The sequence below is a fragment of the Myodes glareolus genome, chromosome 20 (genome assembly GCF_982192425.1).
Source record: "Myodes glareolus chromosome 20, mMyoGla1.1, whole genome shotgun sequence".
In the NCBI taxonomy this organism is placed as follows: Eukaryota; Metazoa; Chordata; class Mammalia; order Rodentia; family Cricetidae; genus Myodes; species Myodes glareolus.
The window spans coordinates 26217101-26229476 of NC_142045.1; the positions used below are offsets into that span (position 1 = coordinate 26217101).

General features: G+C 40.6%; 2 protein-coding genes across 12 annotated transcripts in view; one reads left to right on the top strand and one right to left on the bottom strand.

Moving 5' to 3' along the window:
• Positions 1–12376, bottom strand: part of Med12l (mediator complex subunit 12L) — a 316360-nt gene that overhangs the window by 38802 nt on the left and 265182 nt on the right. For 7 of the 8 annotated variants that reach the window (XM_087899492.1, XM_085676475.2, XM_087899491.1 and 4 more), the window contains 9 exons: positions 11179–11299; positions 10722–10823; positions 9945–10058; positions 6243–6442; positions 3220–3408; positions 2607–2681; positions 2299–2489; positions 1346–1507; positions 6–117 (listed from right to left, as the gene is read on the bottom strand). In XM_087899492.1, coding sequence (XP_087755618.1) covers positions 6–117; positions 1346–1507; positions 2299–2489; positions 2607–2681; positions 3220–3408; positions 6243–6442; positions 9945–10058; positions 10722–10823; positions 11179–11299 — 1266 coding nt within the window. The remainder of the gene's footprint in view (positions 1–5; positions 118–1345; positions 1508–2298; positions 2490–2606; positions 2682–3219; positions 3409–6242; positions 6443–9944; positions 10059–10721; positions 10824–11178; positions 11300–12376) is intronic. The other variant, XM_085676476.2, reaches the window with a different exon arrangement.
• Positions 1–12376, top strand: part of P2ry12 (purinergic receptor P2Y12) — a 41436-nt gene that overhangs the window by 4439 nt on the left and 24621 nt on the right. The window lies entirely within an intron of this gene.

A 12376-nucleotide genomic window follows, 5' to 3' on the forward strand; every position in this document is an offset into this window, starting at 1 on the left:
TTTACCTGATTGACTTGATTCTGCAGAGATGTTAGGAGGCCCTCCCGTTGCTCATCTTGCCCCTTAAGGCAGGTAAGGACCAAGGAGAGGAAAGGTTGCTGACTCAAAAGAGACATACTACAAAGGAAGTAGTGACAGTTAGAAAGAATAGCTGGCCTTCGGGGCCAACAGTTAGTTTTGTTGCAAGCCACCCAGAACACTAGGGAAGGGGACACATTCCAGTACTTGTTAAAAATCACTGGCAGAGTTCGTGAATGGCCATGCTCTATTGCCCTGGAAGGTGTTCCCAAAGCAACAGAAACCTACACTGGATGTGATGACCTTGCTTTACGCTCCCAGGGAAATTTTTAAATATATATGACGAAGACTATAAATGTGCACACAGATTAATGAGACACATCGAGAAGTTCCTCTTCAGACAAAACTCTCCTTTAGGAAGTTCATGTCTCTGTGAGTCTTGACTATTCTGGATACCTGTGAGATTTTTGCTGTATATTTTTCAAAGGTCAACAGCATAGTCTTGGTCAAATCAGGGGTGGACACCAGGTCTGAGGCCTCCAAAAGCAAGGTTCTTGCTGGAAACATCTAGAGCTCTGATATAGCCATGTCTCCACTGGAAAAGGGGCAAAAATTCTATTTATAATTTTCATGTTCATAAAGTATCTTCAATGAGAGAACAATGGAATACTGATTGATAGAGGGAAAAGAAAATTTTCCAAAAGCCTAAGTTCAAACCAAAACATTTGGCTCAGGAGTTGTATTTCATAGGTGGCCAATAAATAACAGTTAGTTATGGCACTATTATTAACAGACAAAAGAATCTCCATTTTTAAATTTTTATAAAATGAAGAAGTTATGACTTTTAAAGAAAAAACCTTGGATGCTAAATTTATAGTGTGAATATTCATCCTCGATAATACGTTCTATTTTCAGAAGTAATTACTCGAAAACTTTTCTTCGTCATAAAATAAATGAAGTAGACATTAGTTCTGGCAGTTGGTATGACCACTTTTCATCAAGAGTCCAGATCAAGAGTGCTAAAGTTTAGAAAATCAGTAGCTGTGTCAAGGTCCAGTAGGCAGGGCACAAGTAGCAGCAGGCCCATGTGTCTCGACAGCTGTGCAGGGATACGGACACACAGGCAGGGAGGGGACCTGGTGCAATGAACATTAGTGCAAGGCCAGAGTCTTGCTTAACAGATAATCTTCTAATCCACTGAAAGTCCAAACCCTGTGGACACTGGATATGGTGTGACTGTGGGTCCTGTGGACACTGGATATGGTGTGATGGTGGTGCAGGATGCTTCCCTCAGGGCTAGCCTGATGTAGGGTGTCTACCAGCATACCTTTTCTGCTTCTGCCTGTCTCTTTCCTTCTTGGAAGAAGAGCCCAGGTGCTGTCCCTTCTCCAGCTCCTCCCCAGCAGCCTTCAGCACTCTTCCCTGCACGGAGGTTGGTAGCCTGGCGATGAGGGGGGCCACCAGCCATACACCCCTGCGTTCAGAGGAACTAAAATCAGAAACAGGCGTTACACCTAACAAAGCAGCTGGCCTCTACTCTCACAGCCAATACAGAAACCCTACAGTAAGCCACTGGTGGGTAAGACACAGACTTCTAAAATTGTCCTATTGTGTCTCTACTTTCTCCGCTTGCCAAGGACCAGACATCTGTTTACTGTTTATGCATTCTACCACATTCACCGAGGAATTAAATGTGCTCTTCTGGGAAGGTATTCTGCAGACTCAACTCTGCTCAGTGACTCTTGGATACTGCCTTTCTGATCACTCACCACCCTTCTTTCTACGAACACGACACTTTTCAGTCATGGTCCCAATATACAGTGGCACTGTGTTCAAGCCAAGGAAAAACCAATCTTTCTAAAACTCACTATCTATATGCTTTTACCAAAATGGTGATGTACAAAACAATCTGTCTTTTGTGATGAAAAGGATTGCTTTATGGTTTCACAACCCTACTAAGTTCTATTATGAATACAAATTACCAGATTTATACACAGCTGTCAATTAATAAAGACACATACAGAATGTTTCGTGTCTAATGACTGACCCAAAGGTCATCTGTGGCTCCAAATACCTGGACCCACAACAAAACACCTAAAGGGCCAAGACATCACTCACCCACTTTTGCCCTATAACTTGGGTGAACAAACAGAATTGTTAACTCTAAAGAATCGTTTTCTTCACGTTTCCAGACGCTTAACGAAACATGCGTTCGGCTAACCGAGTCTGCTGTGACAGACGGAGTGCTGACGGTAGTCCAGCCAAACTATAAAGCAATACCTTAAAAATGTCTTTATTCCATTCTGCCTCGTGCTGCTTGCATCAGCACTTCCAATACCGTTGGGGTTGAAGAGGCTTATGCCAGAACTGGGGGCGTTATTATTCAGGTCTGCAGACTGCTGGAACACCTCTATGGTTGCCTTGGCAATATTGTCCAGTAAGTTGTTCATTTCAGCCACAGAACCAGAGCTCTAGAGTCGGGGAAAGGAAAGAAAGCTAGCCCATCCATGCATTCCTTGCCTCTCAAGCATCAACGACGTCTGCCTTTTTTTATTTAATTGACATGTGTGCTTTCAGCATATACTCACAGGGTCCTTCAAGCACTGCTTGATCATTAACTGAAGTTCTAACCAGGACTGTCTCAGTGTCCACTGCTCAAGGTTCTGGAGGAAAGGCAGAGAATTACAGCATTACGAATACTGAGCATAGGCTACCATAGCCTTGCAGTAACACCCATGCCTAGCAAGAGAATTCACAAGGATTAAGGGCTTCCAATCTCATGCCTGATAGAATAGACATTCACAACGAAATTGACTCAAGCTTCAGACTATGTCCCTCATCCAGCCAGGAGCCGAAGTCATGTAGACATGGCATCTCTCAGAATCCATTTACCAATTAGCCAACCTCCTTCCAAAACGATGCGTTTCTTCAATAACATATTCAGGAACGATCTATCACAAAGATTATTTCTCAAGTAAATACAGCACTGACTTGAAATACCAACATTTGCTTTTGATTATATGCTGTCTCTTGCTGGCTATACCTACTGGCCAGACGACGGCGACCATGCCGCCCTAAAGAAAACTGCAGAAGTCAGAATTAAACTCAAGAATAAGAAAGAAAAACAGCAGCAAGGTCATCCTTTCTACAACCATATTATGATGAATGACCTAAACAGGATCTTCAGAGTGTGCCACTCACCTGAAGGATGCGCTTAATGTGCTGTCTTTGCAGGTTGTCCCCCTCTGTACACTCTTTAATGCCATGAGGGTAACAGATGAGCTGCAGCAATTTCTGGGCTTGCATGTTTGACAGCACAGGGTCCAAAATCAGTTCTTTGTCTGTACAGAGTCGTTCTGGTTCCTTTAAGCAATGTTCCCCTACCCACTCCTAAAAAGAAGCCGGCAGTCAGACGGGTAGGTAGTAATTCTACCTGTGTGTGTAGTACGTTCTCATTTCTCAGAGCAAAATGATATAAGGCTAGTGAGAACCATCAGTGAAAGCAAATTAATGGAAATATGGGAGAAAGGTTTGTGTGTGCATTAACTTTGATTCTGTTGTTGTTGCTTTGAGTTTGTTTGTTTTTAGATAAGGTCTCGGGTATTCCAGGATGGCCTCCAATTCACTAAGTGGCCAAGAACAATCCTGAAGTATTGATCCTGCTGCTTCTGTCCTTAGTGCTGGGATGACAGGCCTACATTTAATGCCACGTCTTCTTGCCTACCAGGGCTCCCTACGTGTTCACCAAGCACACTATTGAATAAGCTATATCACCAGCTGATGGGGGAAGTTTCAAAGCAAAGTTCAAAGTGGGAGGGGCTTTGATTAAGGCAAAAATATTTAAACATATGGGGCAGGAGTAAAGTTATGGTGTGTTGTTTTAAAATGAGGACTTACTCTAAGGTACTATTTTGTAGTCAGGGTTTTTGTTTGTTTGTTTGTTTTGCTGTTGTTTGTTTTTTATACTGGATATATAAGGACAATGATTTTATGCTATACATGCTTCCCATCATTTTATGGGAGACATTCTGCTGAACAGGCAGAACACAGTTTATAAATATTTAGAAGGTTACCTTTTCCTTGACACTAGCAACCTTTCTTTACCACTTTGTTCTTTTATTAAATGGCATAAGAAAATATCAGCATCAGAGTTCAATCTGAACCCAAATCTGTTTCAGATGACGTCTCCTTTACTAATGTATAAGCTGCTCGGCACAGGCCATCTGGGTGCTTTGTAATCCCATGCTCCATTATAGCAGCATTAACTAACATTCAGACACCAGATATTGGTGTGTTGCTTTCCTAGGTATCAAATTATTTATTACTGACTCACCAGTTTATATATTATTGGGGGGTGAAGGTGATGTTGGCATTGCAGTGTAGGCCAGAGCCTCTTATAGGACTTGGAGCAGACCCACTTGGGACCCTATACCTGGCCAGCAGCGCCTAGGTCCAGGCATCGAGAGAACCATCAACAATCCAGTGATGCCACTGTGTGCTCACAGTTGGGATTAGCACAGGACTGCCCTCAAAAATCTGTGGAGCTGCTTAAATTTACCATAGACCAACAACAAACAAAAAAACTAAGCAAGCATGCATTTAATACAAATTACAAAATATGTAATGCTGATACTTTTTATGCAATACTAATATGAAATGGGAGAAGGTAAAACACAAATTTAAAGGATTAGATTAGGCTAGAAGTATCAACAGTAATTCATAATTACACAACACACAGTAGTGATACCTTACAGCAATGAACATATATGCAACCCAGTTCTAAGTTTCTTTCTTTCTTTGTGTGTGTGCGTGTGTTTGTAAGTATGGGCACACACACATGCACGGTGGGGAGATGTGCACTGTCCATGCATGTAGAGTCCAGAGGTTGCTGTCAGGTACCTTCATAGACCATAACCTTGTCTACCTTATCTAAGAAGGAAGCATCCGTTAACTGAACCCAGAGCTCACCTATTCCTCTATGTTCCCTAGCCAGGTCACTCTAGGGTCCTGTATCTACACTTCCTGAGTGTAAGGATTACAGGTGGGCTGCCATGGCTACCCATGTATAGGAATTATAAGGATCTGAATTCTAGGCTCTCTGCTTGCAAGGCAATCACTCTATCCATGGATCTATCGCTCAGTCCTCAGGCCTTGCTTCTGAGTACCAGTCTCCTAACAGGCAGAAACAGCACTCCTTGTAAGAGGGACGGATTATAGCTAGGAAGTGGATACAATAAGGAAACAGTCCTTTAAAAGGAGAGAAATACTCCAAATATCACAAAATATAGGATGAAGAGATTCCCAATATATCAGTCTAGAATAAGTTGGACATTAAAGAAACTCTGGCCAATATATTATAATGCACACAGATAATTAAATAAATACAAACTAACATTAACATAAGGGTAAGGTCTTTGTACAACACAAACTGATACTGAGGAGGGAGAGGAGGAACTGGGAGAGAAAACACACCATTTTGGAGTCATTACATTAAAGACTGCTTTAGACAAGAATTGTCATTGATGCCTATGAGGAATGGGGTGTGTGATGAGGACCAGAACGTTTACGTCATCTCAAAGTGTCTTCCCACTGATTACTACCTGGTGGAGAAGGAAACACACTCGCAGTGTAGTGGAGCAGTTCTGAATCTAGAGATGCTGTGATCGAAACTAGCACCCCCATCAGGCCAAATGTACATTGTGTGTAATCAGACGTGTTTACCTGGAATAATACAGTATCACCTCTGAACTCTCCTCTCCAGTAATCTGAAGCTAATCTTTAGAACCCTATGTAAATCTAAAAGTACTAAAATAGGTCATAAAGTTCCTTACAGATGAGAAAAAATTAGTGCACCAAAGCTAAAAGGTATGATTTTTTAGTAACTTTACTTTGGTTATGACAAATAATAAAAATGTGAGTATCCAAAAGTAAAGCAGAGTAAACTATATCATCTGCTTTTCAACTGTTAAGAAAAATGCACAAAACATTCAGAATTAGTGAATCTGTACAGAGGTCATACTGAAAGTATTCATTATTGTAACTCTTTAACAAATTTGAAATTATTTCAAAATAAATTTATAAAGACAAATAAAGGCCACCCAAACAGAATTTTTTAAAAAAATAGCAAACACCCAAATAGAATTTTTTTAAAAAATAGCAGACAGTTGCCTCTCAAAGAGCAGTTACAGAGTCAAAGCAGAAGACATTTGAAACCAAAAGAATACCTGTTGGCAGATAGTCCTCAGTACGTATCTAGCATATTCTCTTAGATTGGCGGTTTCTATGGAAATGCTCTTCCCATAGGATTTCGAATTCTGCGAGGTGGCCCAGGCGTCCTCAGCATTCCCATCACGTCGTAAACCCCTCATGCCGAAGTCTTCATTCTTTAAAGTGGTGACATTGTTGCTGCCAATCTTGGCATCTCCTAAATGACAGAACCACAAAGGCAAAACCGCAGAAGTTCAGAATACTGCCTCACACATGTAATAGGCAAGTTAGGCTAGGTTTCAGGGATTCAAAGATGTGGGTGGTGTCACATTGCATAGCCAGTTGTCCAGCAACAGAAAGAATGGAAAAAGAGATAGATGAGAGAAAACAGAACAAGTGGGCATGGAGGAAAGTCAGACTCAAGACTCATTCCTTCTTTTGGCTTATAGGTTTAATATTTTTTTGCTAGTCTTGGAAAGGCCAATATGAATGACATTTTATAGTCAAAACACATCGATTTTATCAAAGCTTCAGGCATGAATGTACTCAGGTTTCCCTGGGTTATAGACAAGGAAGAAAACGGGGTACTCACCCTTCAAGGGGCCCCTTTTCCATTTCTTCTCTTACAATGATTTATTTTCTATCCATAGGTCAAGAGAAAAGTTTTTGCCTTAGCCCACCTTACTATCAACTTCTTGACAAGAGAGATTTATTTCCCTGGGGATGGAAAAGGGCAATGCATACTGAGGCCCTGGAACACAGAGCTCTCTGCACACAGCCTGCATCTTCACCTTCCTCTCTATAGCATCCAGCTCAGACACCTTACCGCTAATCAATCGCTGACACACTGAGTGAGATGAAGCTAAGGAAGGTATTTGACTACTAACAAAATTCTGGGAGAAAAATAAAAAAACACAACACTCAGGGTGTACTTGGATAAAATAAGAAATTTTTAGCCCTGAAAGAAAAAAATTAAAGTGAGATAAGGAAAGAGATAATTTGGTGGTGGGATTGCCAGACAGCAGCAGAAGGCCTTCAGACTTTTGCCTGCTTACCTACAGAGCTCAAAACTCTGATGAGACAGTTGTCAAACCAGCAGCTGAGTTTAAGGGAGGCCTTTACTATATGCAGAATGGGAGCAAGTCTAGATCAGTGCAAAAATCAATCAAAAAAACAAACAACAGCAAGCACTTTTAAACACAAGGCCAACCCTCATGAGGTTTTGATTCTGCTGAAAAAAAAAAACAAGCATAAACTGTAATTCTGTTCTGGGGAGGAAGGATAATCATAATGTCCTAATTAATATCTACTTTCAAAAATCACAGAAGCAGAGGAGGGCTGAGGCTGTCATTCACTGGCAGAGAACCTGCTTCACATGCATGAGACTTTAGGCTCTATGCCCAGCACTGCTGCCACCACACAATGACAAAGCAGAAAATCCATAGATGGAAAAACAAGCAATACATTTCAATTCGCCAATGTATTATTATATATATATTCATCATGTATTTTAAAATGCAAGAAATGGTGGCTTTACCCAAGGGAGTTAATTTAATTCAACAAAGCTTTTCAAAGCGAGCAGAAGTATGTATTCTCTACTCTTGGATGATATAAATAGCTATGTCTATCTCAAGCTAGACTACTATGTAAAGTAGGAACAACATTCACTATAACCGTCCTACTATTTTTCTACCTTAATATATATTTTGGTAGATAAGAATTAGGAGAAAATTGGTGAGGACCAATAAAGTAGACAAAACCTCTCTGTAAAAGCAAAAACAAGCACATTTCATAGACTCAGTTGTACATCTCCTTTTCCTTTGTATATTAGAAGGACTGAAGTCTACTACCTTCTACAATAGTATAGAAAACAAAACAAACTAAATATCCTAAGTGAATCTGTCTAAGTCTTCACTGACATTTAACTGTGGTGATCCTAATTTCCCAGACGACGAACCTCCCACATTATTTGAATATCTAAAGAAAACCTGGCAGCCTTACTGGGATTATCCCAGCTCTACAAACAAGGGGCCACTGTCTACACTGGTGTACTGACCACTGTGTACACCACTGAAACGTGTTACTAAGTCTTCATTCTTTCAATGGAAGTTCATTGAAAATCCATTTTCTATTTTCTCTGCTGGACTTAGAGTAGCACAGGGGAAATCCAGGTCCTGCCTTTATGACCCTGACAAGTATTAATCAGTAAGGTAGACCAGTTCTCCCTCCCTTCAAACATTAGCAGAGTAGAGAAATCATATTGACTGAAACCAGTAGTTAGCATGAACTACATAATCCTATATGATCCTAAGCCTGGAAATAGGCTGAAACCTTCATGGAAGGGCTACCTTTTGTTTTGCTACAAAATTCATGAGCATGTCAGAAAAGTATGGTTGTTTCTAATTTAAATTTTTTCATACAATATATTTTGATCATATTCTTTCTCCTCCTCCAAGAACTCCCAGAGCCTCTCCATTCCCATACCCATCCAACTTCATGCCCTTTCTTTCTCTCTCTTTCTCTCTCTTTCTCTCTCTCTCTCTCTCTCTCTCTCTCTCTCTCTCTCTAATAATGAAAATCTAAACAAAACTATAAGATAAAATAAATACAGCAAAACAAAACAAAAAGTACGCAATAAAAAAACAGAGTTCATATTATGTTGACCAACCATTCTTGAACATGATACCTATCTTGGAGTGTGGTTGATATATCTAGTTAACACACTACTGGGGAAAACAAAAAAAAAATACATTTTCTTTTATACATACACACACATATACTGGTTTTTAACTGTTTTTATATTTTATTGTTTAATTTGTTTTAATGTTTAATTGTTTTTAGGAAGACTGTTATTCTTTGTCATTCACAAATAAAATCTGTCTAGCAAGGTTCACTTAAACTGATATGTCTATTCCTTCGAACCACTTTCAGACAAGAAGTGGCAACTATAGTTTGGTTGAGGTCAAAATGAGATACCCAAAGCTAAAAGCAGGAAGCATTTGAGATCCTATAATCATTCAAATCCTTTATGATTTACACACTTAAAATATTCTGAGGTGTTTCACTGCCCATGGATAGAAGGCGGTGCTATTACTCTAGCAAAATGTGCACAGTTAGGAATGTAAAGGGCATCTTGGGCATCGCTAACTAGGTCTCAAGTCTGTGCACTTCCTACTGATCACTAGCAATACAAGCGTCACTGTGGGTCCACCTCTTTCAGGGAAAGTGAGCAGCAGGATGATACAAACTTGTTCGTAGTCGCAAAAGGAGCAGGAACACTAGATTAAAACTCAGGTTTTCTGATGTTCTGCACCTGGAATGTAATCCAGCTGAAATTTAAACGTTTTACTAAAAATATTGCTATTCCTGCCTACTATGAAGAGTGAGTTCTGTCAGGAAATGAAGGCAAAACAATCCTGTGGGTCTGAGGTCCTGATTTGCATCATAATGAATTATCATGTTGATTAAAACCAAATACAAAGTACTTATATTTCAGTTCTCTCAGGGGCACCTTAGCCAAGGGACAGAATCCTTGAAACTCCCATTACTTAGACATAGGCAAAGCCAACTTTTTCTTCTCTTCCCCCAGAACAAAACAGACAGACAAACAAAAAAAACGAGGTTTTCATGACATTATGTAAATTTCACCATGAATATAAAATGATTTTGCCTCCACTTCCGGTGATGAACCAAGAGGCTAAAGGCCAGGAGAGTCTTACCAAGCATCATAATTGCCTTTAAGACAGCAAAAACGGCTCCCACTTCTATGCTGTTGTGAGCGGCGGCTAGGAGGTGTCTATCACAAGATGATCTTATTCCAGGGAAAGGTTTGCCTATGAAAACAACAACAGACCTTTAATGGCCCCTCCGTCATTAACCATCCTCTGAAACCATCTACAGTCAGGAAGGTCTTTCGTTGTTAGCTTGTGGACACTTAACTGACATCAGTTAGCTTTAATTGATGCTCCAGAGAATCACCAAGAAACACTGCCAGTATTCTTACTTAACCTTTTCTCTTTAATTATTATTAAAACAATGTTTCTGCTCCTCAGAGAGATGGAGGAAAAGATTAGTCGGATTCCCACACAGACGCATCCATCTCTATATGGAAATGATTTAGCACAAGCCTTCACTAACACCCCCAATCGCCTTAGGACAAAGTAAATAGATGAGTTGTCATCCTCCTAAGCGGAGATGGCATGCCCCAGAATCAACACAGGGTATGTAGGAGGATAAGACTTCCCACCAGCATGGTATTTCCTCAGAGCTCAGGCATTTTTATTGTTTATTAATTCCCCCTTTTTATTTCCCAATATATCCTCCTATTACATAACGGAAGGTGCTGCCAGACCTCTCAGTGGCGTTATCTCTGTCCTCCATCACCTGAAGACCAAGTCCACGAAAACCAGGGAGGAAGCTATAAACTGGACAGCTCCCATGGTCACAGTAGAGCCAAAAGTTCCACAGAAGCAGAGCTTTCTTGGAGGTCAGCTCACCTGTGGCTTGAGGGAAAAAGCAGGCCTGGGGAGCTCGGAAGAGGTGAAGCAAGAGGCGGCATGTCATTCTTGCCCCGGGCTCTGCATCCGCGTCTCCGCACGCTGGAAAGGGGGGAGATTAAAAGCAAGCCTCCTCACACACTACACAACAAGCTTTTCAGGTTTTTTTATGGCTAAAATTTCAGTACTGCATTAAGTGAACTCTCCTTTTAGTAAGGTCATTAGTGATACCTTTCTAAGGAACCTTCATGCTGCCTTGAACAAAGAATAAAGCAATCGCAGGTTCCTGCTCCAGAGTTCAATGCTACTCTGCATAACATCTATTACAGTTATGCCATCTCCACCAGGTACCATACCCCCCCCAATTCCTAATACAATCCTTTCCCTGTGTTAAAATGTCACACGTGGCCACTAAGCAGCAACCACACACAAATGCAGAGGCTCCGGACCAGCTTACCTGCCGCTAGGAGAGAGGGAAGCGCCACATGCTGCACGACGTCCTCCAGGGAGAAACACTGTCGTGCTATCAGGATAGCAATGAAAGTAGCTAATGAATCATGGAATGAAAGGTCACTCACCTTTAAGAAAAACATTGACAGGTTTTAATACCCAATACCCTTTAATACGGCATATCAAAGACCGCTATCTAAGAGAATAACGGCAACACAATCTCAAATCTCAGTGAGAACTCAGTAAGAACCAAGAGAGGGAGATGGCTTCGATTATTGTCTTCTTGGGCCCATGGCTATGACAATAAGACAAAGCAAGTTTACCCATATCCCAATGTTCTAGGCAGATGTTGACCTATAACTCATCTACAAGCAACTCAGAAAATCCAACACAAGAGCAAAAAGCAAGAAGCTACTAAAAGATGTGTCATTATCAGTAGTTGTCAATGGAATGCACTGTGTCACTTATGGGCAAAGAAGAAAGCAGGAGAAGATTCCCCTATTGGGAAAACATGACCCACTAAAATATGGACACTCTTTCTGGCTACACTAATATATTCTTTTTCATGTAGGAGAATTCATTTTAAAAGAGCTCTGAAAGTTTTCAAATGGCTGCTAAATTTCAAGAGAGCGACGAGAGAAAGGAGAGAAAACTTAATTCTGCCACAGTGAAATCTCTACATTCCAGATCTCACAAGGCATTGGAACACAACTACCCCACTGGCAAGCTTCCAAGAGATTGGTACTTGGTGCAACAAGCCACAAAAATAGATTTAAGAAAAAAAATCTAAGTCTTTGTTGTATGGAAAAGCAGCCTATCACAATGCATTTTGTATAAATAATATCTGATTTCACAGACTGAAGATAAGGAGGCAGGACTGTCCATTCCATCCTGAGACAGCAGCATCAGGAAGTGAATCTCAGCTTTACAAATGTCAGGGTTTCTTAGTAACATACACAGGTCTAACAAAGGTCACCAATGATCAAAGCATCAGTGGATGAAGAGTCCAGATAGATGGTTAAGACATATACATCCTGGTGCAACATGGAACACCAGGAAGTCATCCACATGATTTGGACAATCTATCATTTTACAGGCATATTCTGAGAAAAACTGAGTACCCCGAGTCGACACATGACTTTTCTTATCCAAAATAACAACATCTATATTTTCAAATATATACTGGTTCTCTTCATGGATGAAAC